The sequence below is a fragment of the Perissodus microlepis genome, chromosome 12 (genome assembly GCF_051167445.1).
Source record: "Perissodus microlepis isolate ML-2025 ecotype Zambia chromosome 12, ASM5116744v1, whole genome shotgun sequence".
In the NCBI taxonomy this organism is placed as follows: Eukaryota; Metazoa; Chordata; class Actinopteri; order Cichliformes; family Cichlidae; genus Perissodus; species Perissodus microlepis.
This window is the reverse complement of record NC_140472.1, coordinates 14,317,882-14,338,931: the sequence shown is the minus strand read 5'-3', so window position 1 is coordinate 14,338,931 and position 21,050 is coordinate 14,317,882. Positions and strand designations below refer to the sequence as shown.

At 37.9% G+C, this 21,050-nt stretch overlaps 2 protein-coding genes across 2 annotated transcripts; both read left to right on the top strand.

The window, feature by feature from the left end:
* Positions 1-156: 156 nt before the first annotated feature.
* On the top strand, positions 157-4,224 carry c12h9orf85 (chromosome 12 C9orf85 homolog). The gene is made up of 4 exons (XM_084947243.1): positions 157-336; positions 1,218-1,324; positions 1,702-1,815; positions 3,416-4,224. Exons 1-4 carry the CDS (start codon positions 235-237, stop codon positions 3,657-3,659), a joined length of 567 nt encoding a protein of 188 aa, XP_084803369.1. The 5' UTR covers positions 157-234; the 3' UTR covers positions 3,660-4,224.
* Positions 4,225-7,962: 3,738 nt separating this feature from the next.
* On the top strand, positions 7,963-19,845 carry gda (guanine deaminase). The gene is made up of 14 exons (XM_084947054.1): positions 7,963-8,183; positions 8,719-8,807; positions 8,981-9,152; positions 9,360-9,447; positions 11,283-11,388; positions 12,397-12,424; positions 12,517-12,624; positions 12,825-12,932; positions 13,033-13,130; positions 13,250-13,317; positions 13,805-13,951; positions 14,129-14,247; positions 14,350-14,377; positions 18,239-19,845. The coding sequence occupies exons 1-14, from the start codon at positions 8,055-8,057 to the stop codon at positions 18,301-18,303; spliced, it is 1,353 nt and encodes a 450-aa protein (XP_084803180.1). The 5' UTR covers positions 7,963-8,054; the 3' UTR covers positions 18,304-19,845.
* Positions 19,846-21,050: the final 1,205 nt, after the last annotated feature.

Genomic DNA, 21,050 nt, shown 5'->3' with positions numbered 1-21,050 from the left:
AATTTATTAAGTGTGTTTGTAAATGTAAAAAGAAATTCTGACTTTAAAAAAATAAATACATACATAAAATATACTGTTTATTAAAATAACACATTTTTCTTTCCTTTTTTTACGTAGTTCTCAATGACGTTTCATGACGCGTTCTTACTTCTTCCGGGTTAGTGCTCTCGCTCGGCGGCATGGTGCTTAGTTTGTGTATCTGTGTAACGTGTGTGGCTAAAAAGGTTTAATAACATGAGTTCTCAGAGAGGTAATACATCTCGATCGCGGGGCCAGAAGCATCAAAACACAACTGCGTTTAAAAACGACAAGTACGGGGCGACTACACAAGTGAAGGTGTGTCAGCTTTGCTGAGCTAAGTTATTTAGCCTTGTATTGCATTTTGCATTTGGGCCATTTTATCAATCTTCAGAATATTTTCGGCTAGCCCATTTCAGCTTTTGCTAAAGGTTTTATGGTCCAAAGTTTGGACGTGTGTGTGCTGTGAATTTTTTTTTCTTCGTGTATCAAATACTTTTCAAGATATTTGAAAACTTGAGGTGTCCTACCATAAATTTAATTTTGAAAAGTATTCTGTGTGTTTAATTTTGCATTATTGTGAAACACAATTATATCTAATAAATGTTCAGAAATTACCTGAATAGTCTGAAGACTTCAATGTGAAGTTTTTATTAGCGTTCTTGAATGAGTCTTGAATTTATTATTTTATTATTCTTAGTTTTTCTATGTTATAACTAGTCAATACATTCTGATACATGGTAAGAAAGTAAGAAAGGCTAGTGAAAGTTTCTGACTTTTATCTTTAATAGTTTTTGAGATACTCATGTGTCACGTCATTTTACCATAGTGCAAAAAAAGAAAAATAAAGTTGTGTATGTGTGTGAAGCTATAATTGTACAGAAGCGATTATATAAGCTAACTATGCACCAAAAAATTTGTAGGTAAATCTTCAAACAGAATGGTGATTTGAGACAGAGTGGTCTTATTGCTTAATTAATGCTTCCAATAAGTGTTAATTAAGGAAAGTTAAACTTATTCACAATATTCATTTATTTGAGAAAGGCTGAGACTGTAGGGAGTTTGTACTTTTTTCTTCCTGTCATTTCTGCCAGTGATAAATCATTTCCTGTGAAAACTTGTTTATAGCTCTTGCTTTGTTAAACACACATAATATTTGAACATCTCTATTGTCTTTGCTTCTCTAATCTCAATTGTAGAAGGCAAATTCAAAGATCCATGATGGGCTTTGTCAACGCTGTAAAGGTGTTCTTGAGTGGAAAGTTAAGTACAACAAATACAAGCCACTAACACAGCCTAGAAAATGGTAAGTATACATAAGTATTGCAGACTTTGATTTCAATACGCAGGGCTAGGGGCAAATTCTTACAGCTGCTCATGAAAATGCACATCAAGTAACAACAAAGCAGTCTGTGAATTGAAGAGAGTTTATTTCAGTTTATCAGCTTCTTTTTTTACCTGTGCAAAAAATGAAACTACACCACAAACATTCTTTGCTTATTTCATATCGTACATGATTTTAGCCATCTCATTTTTTCATAGTGGCAGACTTTGAAAATTAGCCACTAAATATTTTATCTCCACTGCTTAGAAGAATTTTCCCAACACATGGATATATTGTTTTAAGTGGCAAGTTAAATACATTGGCCTTAATAACTGATTGTTTTTTGGGTTTTTTTGCAGTGTCAAGTGCTCCCAAAAGACAATAAAAGATGCGTATCACATCATTTGTAAGCCCTGCTCTCTTCAGCAAGAGATCTGCTGCAAGTGTGGGAAGAAGGAGGAGATTGTTATTCCGTAAGAGGATAAGTTTGCGTGTGTTTTGTCCTTATATACATTAATGTACAAAGTACGAACTCACCCATCATTTCTTCATATTTGCTTCCAAGGTGCCAGAGCTTTGTCAAAACAAAACCTGTTTAAAAAAGGTCTTGAGCAATAGTTCCTCAGGCTTTCAGAAAGTCTTTCATAGCTTTTCTTTGAACATTGGCTGCTTTGTCCACTCATTTCCAGTCCAGTCCTTGTACCTGAGCATTTTTTTTTTTAGGATTTTTTCTTTGTTAAGCCACTTAATACTGACCTATGAATCATTCAAGCTTAACCCCCCCCCAAAAAAACAAAAAACAAAAAAAACACTGCTAACTCAAAGGAATAAACCAGTGTTACATCTCCATTTAACAGATATTCAACAAACAACAAATTGTATGTTTAGGCGTTTTGTTCCCATTTGCTTAGCTGAAGCTTTGAAAGTGCCAAAGAGAAAACTGACAGCCAAAAGAAAAAAACCCCAAAAAATCTTGCATATGGTGTGCAGTATGTCTTTAAGAAATTTGACGAAATTAAACAAAAGAAGAAGTGCCAGGCCTAAAAACAAAAAAATATCTACAGCAGATGAACAGTATCTAAAAATGATGTTCTTAAGAAATGGGAAAAAAAATTCAGCAAAGATCTGACACAGGACCTGTGAGATGCATCTGTTGTGTTCACTGAAGCCATTACAAATGCTCTCAGTGGAAGGGTGGCTGTCAAAAAGCCGTTCTTAAGGAATAAGGAAAGGCTGAGGTACGCCACATTACACAAAAACTGGACTGAAAATCAGTGGCAACAGGTCGGATGGAGTGATGAAACCAAAGATTTTGGTTCAAATCATTGTCAGTATGTATAGAGGAATTCAGGAGAGAAGTACAACAGTGAGTGTAGACAGCCATCTGTAAAAGACAGCGGAGGCTCTGTCATGATTTAGAGCTACATTTCAGCAGCCAGTGGTGCCAGTGCAGTAAAAGCATATCTAAATAGAAAAACACAAAGTGAAACACTATGAGTCATGGATTAGTCCCCAAGCCTGGACCTCAGCGGTATGGAAGCTGTGTGGGATCATCTTGTTAGAGGAAAAAAAAACAAAAGGCAGCTGACATCCAAAGAAGAGCTTTCAATTTTCAATGTCCTGAGAAAATCTCATTTGATGACACCAGTTAATTTTTTTTCCTTTCACACTGGCAACAAGTTTTTAAAATGAACGTGAATTACAGGAGTTTCTACATGTGTTGGATTCCTAAAGAGACGGGATAACACCGAAGTGATTTAAGCAAATGTATTTTCATCTTTTATCACTGACAAGCACATACACATAATACTGTAACTACTGTAAGTCTGCCACCTTGTGGAGAATAAGATACATTGTAGCCAATACTTGACCCTGAACATCATTTCATGGGCTTCTCATATTTTTAAGCATTGCTTTTGGCATCTAAATGCTTCCACTAAGTGTTAATTAAGGAAAGGTAATTTCCTGTAGCTTTTTTAGTTACTGACTTTGTGACAACGCAACACTGGAAGATTTGGATCGTTGGTGCAAAGTTAAACAACAGTTCTTATATCTTTTTTCTTCACCGTGTAGGGTAAACTCACATCTGGAGCAAAACGAGCAAGAAGTTGATGAACAGAGAAAGAAAGGATGTCGACGAAGGAAGACAGACATGGATGGTTTGGACAGTGATGATGATTATGATGATGATGAAGATGACTTTGATGACTGTGAAGAGGAGGAAGATAAAGATTTAGACGAGGACTCTGCAGCAAAAAAGCCACAGAGAAAATCTGCCGTGCTGCCGGACCTGTCCCCAATCAATATTGAAGATTAAACACAATAAGAGTTCTTTTCAAACCTGTGTAACAAATAGGATTTTTGGGGCAAAATACAGTATCAGGTTTGTTGCAGAAGCTCTCTTAGATTAATATATGGCAATAAGCCAATGCTGCCTGCTTGAATGCAGAGCATGAAAAAGGAAGTCAGGTGATGAAATGCACAAAAACTGCCAGATGCCATCAGAGGGAATAATTTTTCTTTTTAACTGAGTCGGTGTACTTTCTAAAGAATCTTTAGTTCTGTAAATTGTTTAAACTGCCATAAATAATGTTTTATAGCCTTTCATGCATTTTGCAAACATTTTGCAATAAATCACACTGGTTAGTAATGTGTTTGCAGTGTTCAGCTTTATGCCGCTGCTGAGCAGTTAGTACACCGAGAGATGTTCCTAATATTTTGGCTGTTGATGTTAATAGGTTTGGCTATCGGCTATCATAAACTGAAATGTATCCAAGACACACTGTATATGTTTTTAGTTAGGTAGCACCAATTATTGCCGTTTTTTATTTGATTTTCTTTTGTTTTATTTGTGTTTAAATATTAAAATCTTCAGAATATCACTGATTCTTCTAAAATGTACAATCACATAAATGTAATACAGCAGTTTTTCCTCAGACTAACTTTAGAAACACTGAAAATCTTGATGTTGCTGAATTTGAAAGGAGGATATCTTGAACATTTTGATTACAACTCACATTAGTAAACTCACAAATTATGAAAGGCTCTTGGTGTGAGGAAAGCTAGAACCTCTACTACACATTTAAACATTTATCATATTCTATACAAACATTCACCAGTGTCATCTGCTTTTTGTACATACACTCATGAGACACTTTATTATTTATATCTCGTCAGCACTGAGTTGGACCTCTTACGCTGGAAACATTCCCCAAAGATTTTGGTCCATACTGGCCTGATGGCTGCAGATTTTTCAGCTACAAATCTATGTGATGCATCTCCCGTTTCACCACATCCCAGAGCTGCTCTACAGGATTGAAATCTGCTGATAAGTTAAGCCAATTTGAGTGCAGTGAACTCGTCGCGTTCAAGAAACCAGTTTGTGGCGTGACTTGTTATCTTGCTGGAAGCAGCCATCAGAAGGTTGATACACTGTAGTCATAAAGCAAAAAGACACGGGTAGCCTGTAACATTTAACAGATACTCATTTGCCAAAACATAGTATGCCAAAAAGATACCTCTGTTACACCAACAACGACCTGAAATGTTGATCTAAGGCAGAATGGTTGCATGCTTTCATATTGTCTGTGCCAAGTATCACTACTACTGTCTGAATGTTGCAGAAGAAATGAATCATCAAACAAGGGAACATTTTTCCAATCTTCTATTGTTCAATTTTGGCGGCTCTAAGCAATTTATATCCTCAGTGTCCTGTTTTTACAGGCACTGGGTGTGGACTTCTATTGCTGTAGACCATCTGTTTCAAGGTTGAACATGTTATGCGTTCAGAGATGTCCTTCTGCATACCTCAGGTTGTAACAAATTGTAATTTTTTTGCCTTCCTATCTGATTGGTTTTGCAGGAAAATCCCAGCAGATCAGTAGTTTCTGGAACACTCAGACCAGCCTATCTGGGACCAACAACCATGCCATGTTCAGAGTTGCTTAAATTGACTTAATTTCCGTTTCTAATGCTCGGTTTGAACGTCAGCAAGTTGTCTTGACCACGTCTACATGCCTAAACTGAGTTGGTGTAATGTGATTGGCTGGGTAGATATTTGTCTTAACGAGTGGTTGCATTAACAAAAAGGCTCGTAAGTTTGTTTGATGAGAACTGTTACACATACACTCATTTTGTTTCTGTAGTGTGAAATCTTTAAGCCGACTTTCCGTTACTGAATAACCTGGAGTTACTTGAAAGCAGGTCTTTTTGTGCGTGCTGGCACCATCTAAAATTAACGTGTTGTAATTTATCATGTGGGCTTCATACATTTAAAAGCACGTGGTGATGTTTCAAATACTAATTCCTCATTAAAAAATGAGTCATTGTAAAAAAGGAGAGTGGGTGACCACATCACTGGGCTCCAAGGGTTCCATCAAAAATTTGCGTCACATGCCTTTGTTCTGCTTATATACTCATGACTGAGAATTAAAAAAAAAAAAAAGCCTAATTTGATGCTGACACATTATTTTTTCCAACTAAAGAGCTTCCAGAAATATATTAATAACTTTGGATGAGGTAACAGCATCATCATAAGACCCGCTGGTTTTCATTTAAGTTTAATGCAGTGCAAACCAACAATGCCAGTTCAAGGTTCCCACACATAAACTCCACAAAGAAGTGGCTGTATTAATAAAGGAAGAGAAATTGAATGTGTGTTTTTGAAGGTGTAACATCTAATATTTTTATACTGTTAACCGAGCTGTTGTTGCCTCACATGTCATGTTGTTATAATTGTCTTGCAAATTATAAATATAAACCTATAGTTTAGCAAAATATTTTTGATATTATTACTAATATATTACCTACTTTTACTTTTTATTTACCTTATTAATGCTTTATAATTTTCAATAACCAGTTGCTTATTACCTTGGTATTGAGAAAACAGTAGTAAATGTTTAATGGGAGCAAAGCCTCTATAGCCTTTGTCAAACATGGGCAAACTACAGTGGAAAAGAGTAACAGGTCATATCCTATATTATTTAAACCACATTTTTTGTATGTTTATATATAAAAGAAGGGATAGTTCAGATACTTTCGTGCACAATAAAGAACACATAGATCCACTTTTTTAATCCTCTGAGTTACGGATGTGGTCAGAAGCTTGCATCCACCCATCATAGGCATGAATGTCATGGTATGTTGGCCAGATGAGACAAAGATTCAACTGTCTGGCCACAATGACAAAAGAAATGTTTGGAGGCGTAAAGGTGAGGCTTTCAAACTTAAAAATACTGTACCAGCTGTCAAGCATGGTGGTAGTAGTGTCATGCTCCTGGGCCGTTTTGGTATCGGCTGTACCGTATGTTGCACAAAGTGAATTGAATAATGAAGAAGGAGGACAGTGACCCCAAGCACACGTCAAGCTTGGTTTTGAAAATGGATAAAGCAGGCTAATATTAAATTTCTGGGATGGCCTTCCCAAAGTCTCGAACTCAACTCTATTGAAAACGTATGGACTATGCCTAAAAGCTGAGTCTGTGCCAAGAAACCAACCAATTTAAATGTACTCTGTCAAGAGGAGTGATCAAGTCTTCAACCAGAATTATGCCAGATATTTAAAAAAGCATCTAGGTGAGATGCAACTTACTAAATGACGTTTAACCAAATATTTGTGGGGATGTATGTAAAATTGAGCCTGTATGTTTACTTTTGAAAATCTATAATAAATTCAAGTTTGTGCCAGGAGTTCTTGGTAAAAAAAAAAACGAAGTATGTTGTAGATCATTCCACCCTGGAAAAGGAACAGTGATGATGAATGCCTGTAAACGTCTGACCAGAGCTGTGGGTTGATTGGGGTGGCTGCAGCTCAGGTAGACCAGGTCATTCTAGTGATGAAGGTTAGTGGTTCGATCCTTGGCTCCTCCTGTCTCCATGCCAAGTATCCTTGGGCAAGATACTAACCCCAAGTTGCTGATTGTTGGGAAGCACTAAAAGCTTAGAAGAAAGTGATTGGGTGAATGCGACATGTTGTATAGAGCGCTTTGAGTACTCCAGGAGAGTAGAAAAGCGCTATATAAGAATCAATCCATTTACCATTGATAGTTCTGTTTCTGGGGTCATCAAATGTATCTAATTAATACAACTTTTGTATTTGTCGGAAATTATAGGCTGTATTTTTTCAAATGAAAGACTAATTTTAAAGACTGTTTCACCTCTGATTGCTTATTCCCAAAAGCTGACTCGGTTTAATTAACTTAAATATTATAATAAAGAAATAAAGCTTTAGTTTCATTTGTTTTTTTTACATGACCAAAAATTGTTTACTTTCTCTAAAATGAACTTACACTGAAGTATTTTTTATGCTTACGTCTAAATTTGCGCAAAAGAAACGACGGAAAGTGCGAGCTTTTTCTGTCTTTTGCGCTGATTTCTGAGTGATCATGTTTCTTTTTAGAAACCTTGACCACTACAAAGTTTACTATTCAGCAGAAAGCATTGACTCGTGGATAACTTTGATACTTTGCATTACGCACCTCATACTAAGCCAGGATAACAAAGGCAAAACATGAAATTCATCCTTAAGCTTATCAGATCACACGTTACAAGTGTTATAACATATAGACGGGACGATCCCGACATGCACACCCTGTCCTCTCATTGGCTGCTCAAGACCTCTGCCGTCAGGTGGTGTTTGGCACTGGCAGAGGACAAATACCCGACTCGATCCCGCTGTATCTCACTGCTGCACCGCGACTTACCTGGAGAAGAAATGGCGAACTCCGACCGAGCCGACACTGCAATAGCCTTCGTCTACAGGGGCACGTTTGTCCACTCGACTCAACAAACGGCGCTAGAGATCCTGGAAGATGCGCTCCTGGGAGTGGATGCACAGGGAAAGGTTTGTGGAATTCCAGAATACATTGTTTGCGTTTTACATTTGATAAATATCTTGATGACGATTTTTAACTGACAAAGGGGTAAATCAGGCTTCAGGGCGTAAATCTGGTATAATATTCTAGGCTATTTTAATTTTCTCATATAATTAGCTGTTGCTGAGCAACTTTGGCAGTATGGCCAACAGTAAACCCCCTGATACAGAACACTTAATAGCATTATAAATAGACGCCTACAGTGCACCTGCCTGATTACAACGTGTCTAATAAAAAAAATATATAACTGAATATAGATTTTCATATGAATTTTCTTTATCCTCAGAAAATAATAGATTCTGGTCTCGGTTGTTGTGGACAAAGGAATATGTTTGTAAACTGTTGAGGAAAATACATTTTAAGCTAAACGTATTAAAAATATACAGCTGTCTATTTTCTTCCAAAGCCTCCCCCTAAGCTCTCAGTTCTCTCAGCTTGCTTAATTACAAACACCTTTCTGCATGTATGCTTTTAACCCCGGTCTAATTTACATTCTGCGGTCAGATTGCTTTTATTAGGGAAGGCAAGGAGTTAGAAAAACTGTCCCAGACCTTTGGATTCAAGACATCTGACATCACTCAGCTGGCACAACAGTAAGTTTATTATATAATCTTGATGTGACTTCAGTAAATCAGAGATTGTTTGCGTTATAATTTCACACAGATATAAAGAAAAGAGATGGATAGATGGATGGTCATCTTGTATTGGAAGAAAGTGATTTCTTTCATAGGTCATAAAGCAATTTTTTTGGCTTGCTTCATTCTAGTGAGTTCTTCATGCCAGGACTTGTAGATACCCACATCCATGCATCACAGTACAGCTATGCTGGCACTGCATTGGACATGCCATTACTGCAGTGGCTTAATGCTTACACCTTTCCTGTGGAGTCATGCTTCAAGGACTTGGAGTTCGCCCGCAAGGTCTACACTCAAATAGTGGTGAGTTTGCCAACATCAAGAGACAAGTGACTTTGGACACTTATTTCTTGATGTGAAACTTTGAACATTTGCATCAGTTCAAAGTTGTTGAGTAAAGACATTCAACAAGCCAAAAAAGAAATCGGATTGTGACTTAGCCTGTGAGTTAAGGGTCTCAGAAGTGTTGATTTGGTCTTAATCCTGTGATATGATCCCTGTGCTTTACAGAGAAGAACTCTGAGAAATGGAACAACGACTGCATGCTACTTTGCTACGATTCACACTGAAGCTTCTCTGTTGCTGGGCCAGATTGCAAGTAAGATGTGTTATACTAAAACACATGCACAAACACACACTTTGAGCTGAATGTTTATATTGAAGCATTACAGTAGGCCTCTTAATTCTTTAAATATATATCACATTTGTTTTTATGTGTAATAAGCTACGATAATATTTTTAAATTTTCCATAGTTTAAGATGACAAGATAAGGAAACTGGACTTTACTGAAGGCTGTGCTAATAATATAAAAGTGACTAAAAATCATCAGAATACTAGTTTGTCTCACTTCTTTACAATCATCATCATGTGCAGTATGTTATGATGCTTTGACTCAGACTCAGTTATTTAATTTTTTTTCTTGCCTTTCTTCACTCTAACGATATGTTTCATAAACACTGCAAAGAAATGGTCCTTCACCTTTATACCCTAGCTTTATCTTGTTCCTGTCATATTATGTAACACTGAACACACACGCACATGAATTTGTAATGATGTAACCGTAACGCATCAAACCCTGTTATTGGCAACTTTACAGAGTCATTTTGTGCAATCAGGGGCATTGAACTCTTAACTTTGAACTTTGAACTCTGAACTGTTGAACAGAGGCATGTGCTTGTGTATAGGCAAGTTGGAGTATTTCCAAACCGTATATTTAACATGAAAAAAGCTTAAGAATATACTTGCAACAAACCAATATGTTCAGTCCAGGTTCAAGCTCGGATACAGCGATATAGTGTTTCCGACAGATCAGACACAAAATGTTTTATCATAGCTGGACCACATAATCTTAGAGTTGTGAAACCACACCTGACAACAGAGGTGTAGATCTGAGATTTGTAGTGACTAGCCTATCAAGCTACACCCTAAAGCATGCCACGATGTGTAATATTGTTCTCCGTAAATGAGAGGGCCATTTATTAAAAGGACATCATGTTCTGTTGTATGGGCTTGAAACTTGTGATCGAGAACATAAACAAACTAGGCAAATGTTTACTGAGGTCATATATCAAGTGAGCAGTAGAGTCATTATCCCATAGAAGTCATTCACTTCACTTTACAGGGAGAAATATACATTTTTCCATCTTATATACACAGATAATAAACAAGCAAAGACTAGACACACCTAGAAAGCTTAAATCACATGTGGGCATGTCCATAGATGAAAAATAATGCAGCTGTCTAACGATGGGATGTAAAAGAAAGTGCAGTTTTTCAACTGTGTTACATCCTAACTTCTGTAACCTGATCACTTGAGGATTTTACAGCACAGTAATCTGTTTAACAAAGCATTTTTAATGGTTGCAAACAGTACATCTCTGGGATAAACTCAGCCTGGTAGCAGGAGTATTCCACCTGGACTTTTTCAAAGCATATCACGAGAGAAAACACACCTGTGTATCTAATTATTTCACTTAGCTACCTCCGTATCAGGTCTCTGGTGTCGTGCTAACTGAACGACTGACCTAAACTATCGTTAGGCCTATCAAAACAAAAAGCCATATTATTGCAAGCGGTGCTGCTGAACCTGTTTAGCACTAAAATGCACTAACTTCCACATTACACAATATATATTTAGAAAATGACTCTGCGTGCATTTATATCAGATGACTGGCATAAGGAGTTAGAACAAGATTTTACTCTGACATGTGTAGGGCCTTTCAAGGTCAAAGGGACGCACACACAGGTGACATTACGGAGGCTGTTTATTATATGTGAGCATCGCAACTGCACAAATACTCTTCATTTAACATGAAGTGACAATGACTGAGCTTTGTCCTCAAAAATCTAATTAAATCAAATACTCAGTAACAGCTTTGAAAGGATGAATGTTTACTTATGTTCCTGTTTACTCACTGATGCCTTTCTTGCAGATGACTTTGGACAGCGTGCTTTGGTTGGCAAGGTGTGCATGGACAGGAACGATTGTGTGAAACATTACAAAGAGACCTTGCAGGACTCTCAAGACGAGACCTGTCGGTAGGTATTAGATGTTTAATACCGTATAGCAGATCTTGTGTTACAATGTTCTTTCAATGTAAAGATATTCCATGACAGAACAGGTTTGGTTACTTTGTAATTATTCAGTCTGGATCGTAAAAGAGGCAGTTAAGCTTTAAGCCTTTATGTCAGAGATCCTGATACAGATTTTTCCAGATTGATGCCAAATGCATTACAGATTTTTTTTTTTTTGTGGGAGTTAATCTGATATCATAGACAGAAATGTCAACACTATATGGTAAAAAGAAATACTTTTTCAGTAGTGGAAAAGAAGTAAAAAAAAACAAAAAAAAAAAACAGTGAAGGTATCACCTGTTTAGTTGTAATTGTGGTCAAAAGTCAACATAATCTCATGGGCATGGCTGTCATGGTCTTTTAATGATTTCTTTGAACTGATTGTTTTCTTTGGTGGAATGATTGTACAGCACGCGTATTTAATGAGTATAAAAACCAAGAATAGGGTCCAAAAGTTTAGATTTACATTGGATTTTCAGTAATCAACACAGCGTGAAAATATTACATACGGTTTCAAATTTAAAAATACACTTAGCAAGTTGCACCTCAACCATAGTCTTCTGGCATAATTCTGGCTGAATATTTGACCAACTGGTAGAGTTCCTGTGTTTCCTGCACAAACTCTGCTTTTGAGCGTAGTCCACAAATTCTCAATGGGGTTGAGGTCAGAGCTTTAAGAAAACCAGAACCTTAATGTAAGGGATGCTCCCTTATGGCATAACCTTAAATCTAATTCTACTTAGGATCTTTCCCTGAATTAAAATTTTAAGGTCCTAATTTAACAGAATCACACATGAAAACAAAATATACAACAATAAATCGCACAAATATGCCAGTTGTGCTTCAGTACACATGATTACCAGCAGATCTGTTCTGAGCACAAGTTTCAGTTGCAAAAACAGATGATTTTTGATATCAGTGAATGTATCTGCCACAGATAAATAAACTACATTGTTAATTTGCTCTCTGAAGGTTCATTAAAGAGCTTCTGGAGAAAAAGGTAAGATTCTTTAATACAATAAACAGGACTTTTCAAAGATATTAGAAAAAATATGTTTTCTGATTGTCTCTCCTTCCGTCCTCTGAGGGCAGTACCCTTTAGTGAAGCCTGTGGTGACTCCCCGTTTCGCTCCATCCTGCACAGGAGCGTTGCTCGAGCAGCTGGGAGAAATCGCTAAAAATAACAACCTGCACATTCAGGTGAGTCAAACTAGGCTATGTCTGCAGGAGACTTTTATTCCAAAGAGACAATGTAATGTTGGGAAGATGAGGTAAAATGCACACATACATGTTTGGCATAATGCAGCAACTGTGCTGCCACTCAATCTGAATGCTAGAGCTTTTGTCAGAGGTTTTCTTAAGCTATCACTTGAATATCTGATGTATTTCTTCATTGTCAGAGTCATATCAGTGAAACTCATGAGGAAGTAAAGCTTGTAAAGGAGCTGTTTCCCGAATCAGAGTCTTACACAGATGTCTATCGCAAACACAACCTGCTAACTGACAAGGTTAGTACACCCCTGCCTGCACACGATCAGACATTTTTACACAAAACATTATATAAATACTTACAACCACTGACACTATTAATGATGGGGTGATTCACAGACAGTGATGGCCCACGGGTGCCACCTCAGTGATGAAGAGTTGGCTCTGTTCAGAGAGACTGGAGCCTCTTTGTCCCACTGTCCCAATTCCAACTTTTCGTAAGTACTTTATGGTTTCTAGAACCATATCTGACCAAGAGCCATGAAACAAGGTCTATGAAGTTTTACATAATGAATGAGTTTGATTGTCATCTCTCTCTCTCTCACCGTCTATCCAGGTTGTGCAGTGGAGTGTTAAATGTCCGCAACGTCCTGAAACACAAAGTAAAGTTGGGGCTGGGAACAGGTGGGAGAGCAGAGCAAGTGTGAACACAGTTTTAATTTTGCAAACACACCAATTCACACCATAAGGAAGTCATAAAATGATGTGTGATGATTAAGCTTTTGTAAACTCTGGCCCACACTAGTGCACATTGTTATCAATTAACTAATCTTCAGCAACAATCATTTTAAAGTTTTATTATACAACTGGGAGGTTCAGAATCCAGGTCAGCTTAAAGGTGTGAAGTTAAGCTCAAAGTTGGTAAAACTTTTGATTTAATAGATGCTTTTGCTGCAGCACGAAGTGGTGGGGAATAATAAGGAAAAGATCCAGGAATCAGTGATGTCACACACTAACACTAGAATGGCGCCACAGCAAATGGGAGCTCAAAGGTTTTTACGATTATAGGGAAAACCTGACAACGCTATCCTGGAAATCCTGACAAAGCAAGTGGCTGCTTTTCATATTTTTTCATTGCCCTGTCCTGTCTGTGTCTGTGGTGCTGTACCAGATGTGGCTGGAGGCTACTCCGCCTCTATGCTCGATGCTGTGAGGAGAGCTCTGGATGCATCTAAAGTCTTGACCATCCAGGACCCAAAATACAAAACACTCAGTTTTGAGGAGGTGTTCAGAATAGCCACACTGGGAGGCAGTCAGGGTAAGCCATTCAAAACTATTAGTTCTTTAGTAAACATTATGATTAGCACTATTATGATAACAGAAGTAGTAATAGGCATGTGCTCAGTAGCTATGTAGTCATATATCTCATCTTTTTGATTAACTAACTGTCCCCACATTAAGAAACTGTTTATTTATGATGCCTGTCTTTCTGTAGCCTTGTCCTTAGATGACCAAACAGGGAACTTTGAAGTTGGCAAAGACTTTGATGCCCTGAGGATTAATGTAGCTGCTGAGGGTGGGCCTATCGATCTCATCCAGGACGAGGAACCAAAGGTTGGTCTAAATTGGTTGAAATGAATGAATTAAAGCAAAACAAACTAACTAAATAAACTCTAATTGGAGTCTCACAATAATCTATAATATCTTGAATTTCAGATTCTTTTGGAAAAATTCTTGAATTTGGGTGAGTGTCACTTTCTTTTTGCTCCAGAAAATCTCAGTTTAATACGGTGGCCCCTAGAGACAAAGCACGTACAAACTCCAAAACACTTGCAAACTCCAAAACACTTGCAAAATCCAAAACACATGCAAATTCCAAAACACAACGGAAGTGCTCCAGGACGCTAGGGGCAGTGTTGAGCTCGATTTGCAAAATAAACGGCAAGTTTGTCTGTATGGGACGGTCTAGTCTCCGTTGCGCTTCCCAGGTTGCCTAGCAACCATGATACTAACCGCTGGAAACGTGTCATACAACTTTGTTTGACAGAAATGAAGGAGAACATATTTTGTTCATCTGTTTGTTTGTTTCTACAAGAGCTTTGTGTGATTTGATAAGTATCTGAGGCTGAGACCACAGGACAGTAAAACATGATTTTTGGGCTTCATTTCTGTACTGAACAGTCATTTAAGATTAGTTAGTAAATAACAATTAGCTAATGTTGTTCATGAGACTAAAGTCATATCACTTTGGTAATGTAAATATAATATGGCGAATATTATAGTTATTATATTAATCATTATTAGCTATTACAGCAGTGAACATGAACTCTGTGTCAAATACTGAGCCTCAGTACAGATTCAAGTTGCAGTTATTTACATGTCTTATCACCTTAAATCTTCACTCAACGACAAGTATCTTTGACAGTGCATATATAGGTGTATCATATATAAGAGACAAATGTTGTTCCTTCAGTATGTTGGCATTACTAAATTTGGCTCATTGCTTACATATATTTATAAAAAGAAAATGTACAAGCTGTGATAACTGTTTCTGATCAAATGAAGAGTAGACTGATATATTGAATATTCCTTTATTGGGTGAGAAAATCAGACCATGTCATAACTGCTTTAAGTCACACAGAATAGATATCAGAGCCTTAAACAGGCTGACTTCTGCTAAATGGGTCAAACTGGGCAGAAAGTATACAAACACATAACATCCTTATAGAATATGATGTAACACTATAGATCAACTTACCTCAGAATATATAAAGCATATAAACAATTACAGCAATATGATGCAACAAACACAGCAGTGCTACTAATCCAAAATACTCAAAGCTTCATAGAACTGAAACAAACATTTATTTTTAGCTCCATTCTGCTGCTGATACATACTTTAGGTTTCTAAATATTAAACTTGTTGCTGCCTTTCATAGTGTGTAACTTGAAGGCCCTGAGTACTTTCTCCCACACTGAAAACACTGGAATGATAAAATTATTTGAACATTACCTAATAAGACTGATTCAGGACAGACAATTAGTTATGTTAAACTTTCCTAGCAGTCCTTCAATAACAGGAAACAGTCTGTCTATTCTCTCCATCTGTCAGCTGCTGCTGGCTCTTCCGCCTCCTCTTCCTCACACACTGCTGAGTTTGTCCTGGTGGATCATCAGGGGTGCAAAACCTCACAGATGATGTGCAGCAGTGGGTCCCTCAGTCTGTCCTCACTCTGGACACTTGCAGTTGTCACACATGGAAATCAAATGTGTGATAAGCTGCAGGATTCAAACACAAGTGTAACTTATAAATACATGTTCATACTTTTATTCCACAATCAGAGAGAAAGAAACAGAGAGAGAGTGCAGGACAGACAGACAGGTGACAGTCTCAGGTGTATACACTGCTACAAAACAGCACAAGAGAAGGAGGATTGTGTTATTACGAAACAAGAAGAGTTCCCAGATGGTACAGTGGACACATATGTGACTCCTGTGATTAAAGCATCTTTCTTTCAGCTTAACGAGTGAACCGTCAGCTCGTTCAAACACACGTTAAAGTCCGTTTGGCTCGACACCACCGAACAGAGGCAGCAATATAACATAGCTAACATTAACAGTGCAGTGAATCCTGCTTGTGCCGTGATATTCAGGACTGCAAACCGAGCAGCATCACTGACTTTCAGCTTGTTGTGTTTGTGGATATATGACTGACTTTAATTATCCATAAAATCATCACATTCTCTGTAAGATTAAAGTCAACTATTGAACGGCGTATATTTTGAAGTAAAGGCTTTAAAACCAAGTTAGTACAAATAATACAAAGTAATGTCACATAACTTTCCCGACATGTGGCCAACAGTAATGTTTTAATGTTCTTCATTATAAAAACATTTGCGCATAAATTAGTGACATAATATTCAGTACTTACTTCTGAAAGTTTACTCTTCAGCGGCTCCGCTTCCGCCGTTTTTTTCGGCAAAGTTATCCACACCACCGCTGCGCTATGAAATCTGGGATATGTTGGGCCATGAAGGCTACACTGACCCATCCTTAAAATTCAGGGAAATTAAGGACGCATTTGAGGGCCGCATTTCGAGCAGCCTTTGAATTGGGACATCCTTCGTCGTGTCGCTGTGACGTAATCGGCCTTAAAATGCGGCCTTTAAGGCTGCAGACCCTGAATTGGGATATAGGCCAAATCCGGTCATTGGTACTTCCTGGCTTGTGTAGTTACTAGGTAACAAAAGCTCAACACTGCCCCTAGCGTCCTGGAGCACTTCCGTTGTGTTTTGGAATTTGCATGTGTTTTGGAGTTTGCAAGTGTTTTGGAGTTTGCATGTGTTTTGGAGTTTGCAAGTGTTTTGGAGTTTGCATGTGTTTTGGAGTTTGCAAGTGTTTTGGATTTTGCAAGTGTTTTGGAGTTTGCAAGTGTTTTGGAGTTTGTACGTGCTTTGTCTCTAGGGGCCACCGTAGTTTACTGTGACTTTGATGTGTTACGAGTAGGGATGGGTATCGTTTAGGTTTTATCCGATACCGGTGCCAAACCGGTACTTTTGAAACGGTGCCGGTGCTTAAACGGTGCTTAAACCGGTGCTTAAAGAATGGAGAACACAAAATTGGTCCAAAAACCTCTCATGTTCAGCTGTTTTTTTTGTAAAAAGATAACAATGTTAGCCTTTTCTGCAGCTATGGGGCATATATGGTATCACTCTTGGCTGGAAGCAGTGCTTAAACAATGGAAAAAACACAAACTTTGTCCAAAAACTTCTCATGTTTAACTGTTTTCCACTTTTTCTTTGGTCATTTTAGCCTTTTTGGCCAGGGTGAAGGGAGTATCTGCCATCAAACAAGAAGACAGCCGCATGTAGCTATGATGGTGTTTGCTAGTTCACCTTACTGCATTAATGTAATAACGTGGTTAGCCTACTCAACGTAAGTTACACACGAACAACATTAAGCTACTCACGCAGAGAAGAACGGCTGCTGCTGCTGCCATCATCATCCGTCATCATTTCTGCTACACTGGCAGGGCTAGGGGTCAGGACTCTCCTCTTCGGGTTCTCGGGGGATGTTGCAAACTCCGGGTCCGATAACAGGCACCACACCCGCAGTAGATGTGCACGGTGTGAGGTCTCGCAGCAAGCTATCAAATACGGTGCATTTCTCGGCTTTTAAAAAAAACGCTATGCGTCGCCAGGTGTTTCATCAGATTTGAGGTGTTACCTCCTTTGCACAGTATCACAGTATCAGCTTAAAGCACTTGTTGCAGGCTGCTGAGTTTGCATATTTTGCTGTGAAGTACAGCCAGACTTTGACCGCTTCGCCTTGGGCATTTTTAATCTGTAGCTCTGCTCTAAAAGAATGTACGTACCTGGACCCGCCTACTATCCTCGTAAACGTAAAATGATTGGCTAGAATCTAAAGTGTATCACAGCTCAGGAAAAAAAGCACTGAAATAAAGCACCGAAATGTTCGCTGCTTTTCGGTCTGGTTACTACCGTTTATGTCAGAACCGGTGCCATCATGGCACCGGATACCGGTACCCATCCCTAGTTATGAGCCATTTGCTTTATGCTTATCTCCCTTTCTTTTTCTCTGTCAGGTGATGATCGTAACATCGTGGAGGTGTTTGTAGCTGGCAGGAGGGTGGTGCCGATCACAGAATAAATACAACTGTACCTGTCTCACAGCCTAAAATACAGGTCCAGGATATCCAACATGACAGAAATCAACCCTGTGCCTGCAAAAGAGACAAAATTGAATTAATCAGAGCATAAAACAGAGACTGTATTTCAATTCACATAAGCCCAGTGGTAACCTGAGCTGGAATACAGTCTGCTGCATGAGTCTTTAAACATAACTGCTACATTGTAAAAAGGAGAATAAGGGATTTAATAACTGAACTTTGCACTTTTTTTAGACGGTTGTTGCCAGAAGAGAGCCAGGTGTGTGTCATTTTTGCCTACTACTAATGCACCACCACTCTCTGATTAACAAAGCACTTTTTTAAATCTTCCATTTGTTCACAAAGACATCATGCTTATTATTTAAACTTCTTCCTTAATTTTTTTTTTTTAAATCCTGGAGAAATTTTAAATACTAGTTTTCTATTGCAGGTTGATGTTTCAGTGTCACAATTGTCCACGAAGTTTTGTGCTTGTGATTTAAAGATGCTCAGTGTGCCACTGCAGTGCCTGACCCGATTATCTTCAGTGGTTGATGCTCCAATTTTTAATGCTTGTGCAGCTAAAGCATCCCTTGTGATCCAAAAACTGGAACTGACTCGACTTCTGATTATAAAATACCAAATAGCACATGATTATACAACCCCAATTCCAAAAATCCTCATCCCCTCTTCTTTTAGCAGCAATCCATAAACGTTTAGGAAGTGAGGAGACAGATTTCTGGACTTCTTGAGGAAGAATGTTGTTATATATTGGCCTGAGCATTGTAGCTCCTCAGCAGTCCTGGGTCTTCTTTGCTGTATTTTCCATTTCATAATATGCCTGTACTGCAGGCAGGCCAGCACCCAGACTCTTCTACTATGAAACCATGCTGTTGTAAGAGCTATGCTATGCTATGTGGAGCCTATGCGCTGATTTCCATGACAGAGTCAAGCCTGTTTTCAGTGCAGTACTGCCCGTGGGCCCAAACATCACATGCATCCAATGCTGATTTTCAGCCTTGTCCTTGCACACAGAGATTTCTCCAGATTCTCTGAATATTTTGATGATATCATGTACTGTATGAGATAAGATGACTGCGAAGAATGTGATGAGATATTCACAGTCTCCCCAGTTTTATGTTGAGAAACATTACTCTGAAACTGCTCCACAATTTGTGGGTGCAGCTTTTTGCAGATTGGTGAAACTCTGCCCAGCTGTACTTTAAGAAAACCTCTCTGAGATGCTTTTAGTAATCAATAGCTTGCCCAGCTGTTTCTTTTTAGTACCACTTACCTTTCCAGCCTTTTCTTGTCCTCTGCTCACTGTTTTGAGACGTGCTGCTGATGTCATATTCATAATCAACCAAGATTTCTTCCTCATAAAATCGTACATTTTCTCATTTTAAACATTTGATATGTTTTCTGTATTTTATTGTAATTTAAATATGGGTTTTTACATAGAGTCTTTTTGGGAACTGGGGTTTTGCTGCTTAATAAAAAGCTCTTGACTGAGGTCTTGCATTTTAAATTGTGAGACTTTTTCTATACACACACACACATATATATATATATATATATATATATATATATATATATATATATATATATATATATATATATATATATATAAGATAATATAAGATAAAATGAAACATTTCCAAACTTTTTTGTTACTAAGTTACCTGGTGGTCATACAAATCCATAGTCAGCTTTAATTCACTGAGAATATTTTCAGTGTGTCAGTACTGCCAGTTATAGTTCAAACAGACTATGTATAGGTTACTGTTACAGACTTTTTCAGCTGTTAGGGAATGAAGAGAATAATCATTTGAACTTATTGCATAATATGTATTAGCTTTAATACTTGTATTTAAGACAAGTCTAATTTTTTAACTGCTAATTTTTTATCGCACTGTAATAAAAGTCAAGTCTTGCACACTTGCTCGTCTTTGATGTGTGACATCATCTGTGATTGAAATAAAGAATGACGCTAAGATTGTATTGATTTGTTCTATTCTTTTGATATTTAATTTGCAGTAATCAATTTCTTTTTTGTGGAATAAAAAAAAATACACACTGGCCCTTCTTTCCAGCTAAACAGGCAGCTTACACATCCTTCAATTAGCAATTTTATACCGTCTGGAAGAGACAGCCTAGAGACATGAAGCTGGCTGTAGTGGCATTTCCTACTGACATCAAGGCTTCTTCTCTTTTTTAAATCGTCCCATAAAACAGAAGATGTCACGCTAAAATTCACAGCCACTCGTGGGAGAAAATGGTAGTCGGAACAGTTACAGTATAAAAGCATCCTAAAGCACCTTTATCTGAAAAAAAAGTGCTTAGGATAAGATAAGATGCAAACAAAACAAAACAGAAACAGCGTTTTTATTTCACCCATTGTAAACATACAACGAAACAGCAATACAATTAACTTGATGAGGCAGTGTCGTGCTATTTGTGAATGATTTGTTGAAAAGAGCAAAATCTTTCAGCCCATAAACTGAGCAACTTTCTTCAACTGAGCTAACAGCTGCAAGCAAAGTAGCAGAGATGCTCTCACATGCTCACCCTCAAGTTAAAAAAGTTCATGTCTGAAAAAAGACTTCTATTCAACTTAGTTTCACTTCATATTTTTCCACTTGGTTGCCTGCACTCCACCCACAGTGGCGCTGTCTAGACATGTGTCTCTAAACCAAATGGAATATTTCCCAGAATGAGAATGAGTCCGAATAAGACTTTTTTCCTGCTG

Excerpts from the sequence above, each read along its gene's own strand:
- c12h9orf85 (XM_084947243.1), top strand. The coding sequence starts at position 235 with ATGAGTTCTCAGAGAGGTAATACATCTCGATCGCGGGGCCAGAAGCAT. Across the intron at positions 337-1,217 it reads GGGCGACTACACAAGTGAAG|AAGGCAAATTCAAAGATCCA; the intron begins GTGTGTCAGCTT and ends TCTCAATTGTAG. Across the intron at positions 1,816-3,415 it reads AAGGAGGAGATTGTTATTCC|GGTAAACTCACATCTGGAGC; the intron begins GTAAGAGGATAA and ends TTCACCGTGTAG.
- gda (XM_084947054.1), top strand. The coding sequence starts at position 8,055 with ATGGCGAACTCCGACCGAGCCGACACTGCAATAGCCTTCGTCTACAGG. Across the intron at positions 9,448-11,282 it reads GTTGCTGGGCCAGATTGCAA|ATGACTTTGGACAGCGTGCT; the intron begins GTAAGATGTGTT and ends CCTTTCTTGCAG. Across the intron at positions 13,131-13,249 it reads TGTCCCAATTCCAACTTTTC|GTTGTGCAGTGGAGTGTTAA; the intron begins GTAAGTACTTTA and ends CCGTCTATCCAG.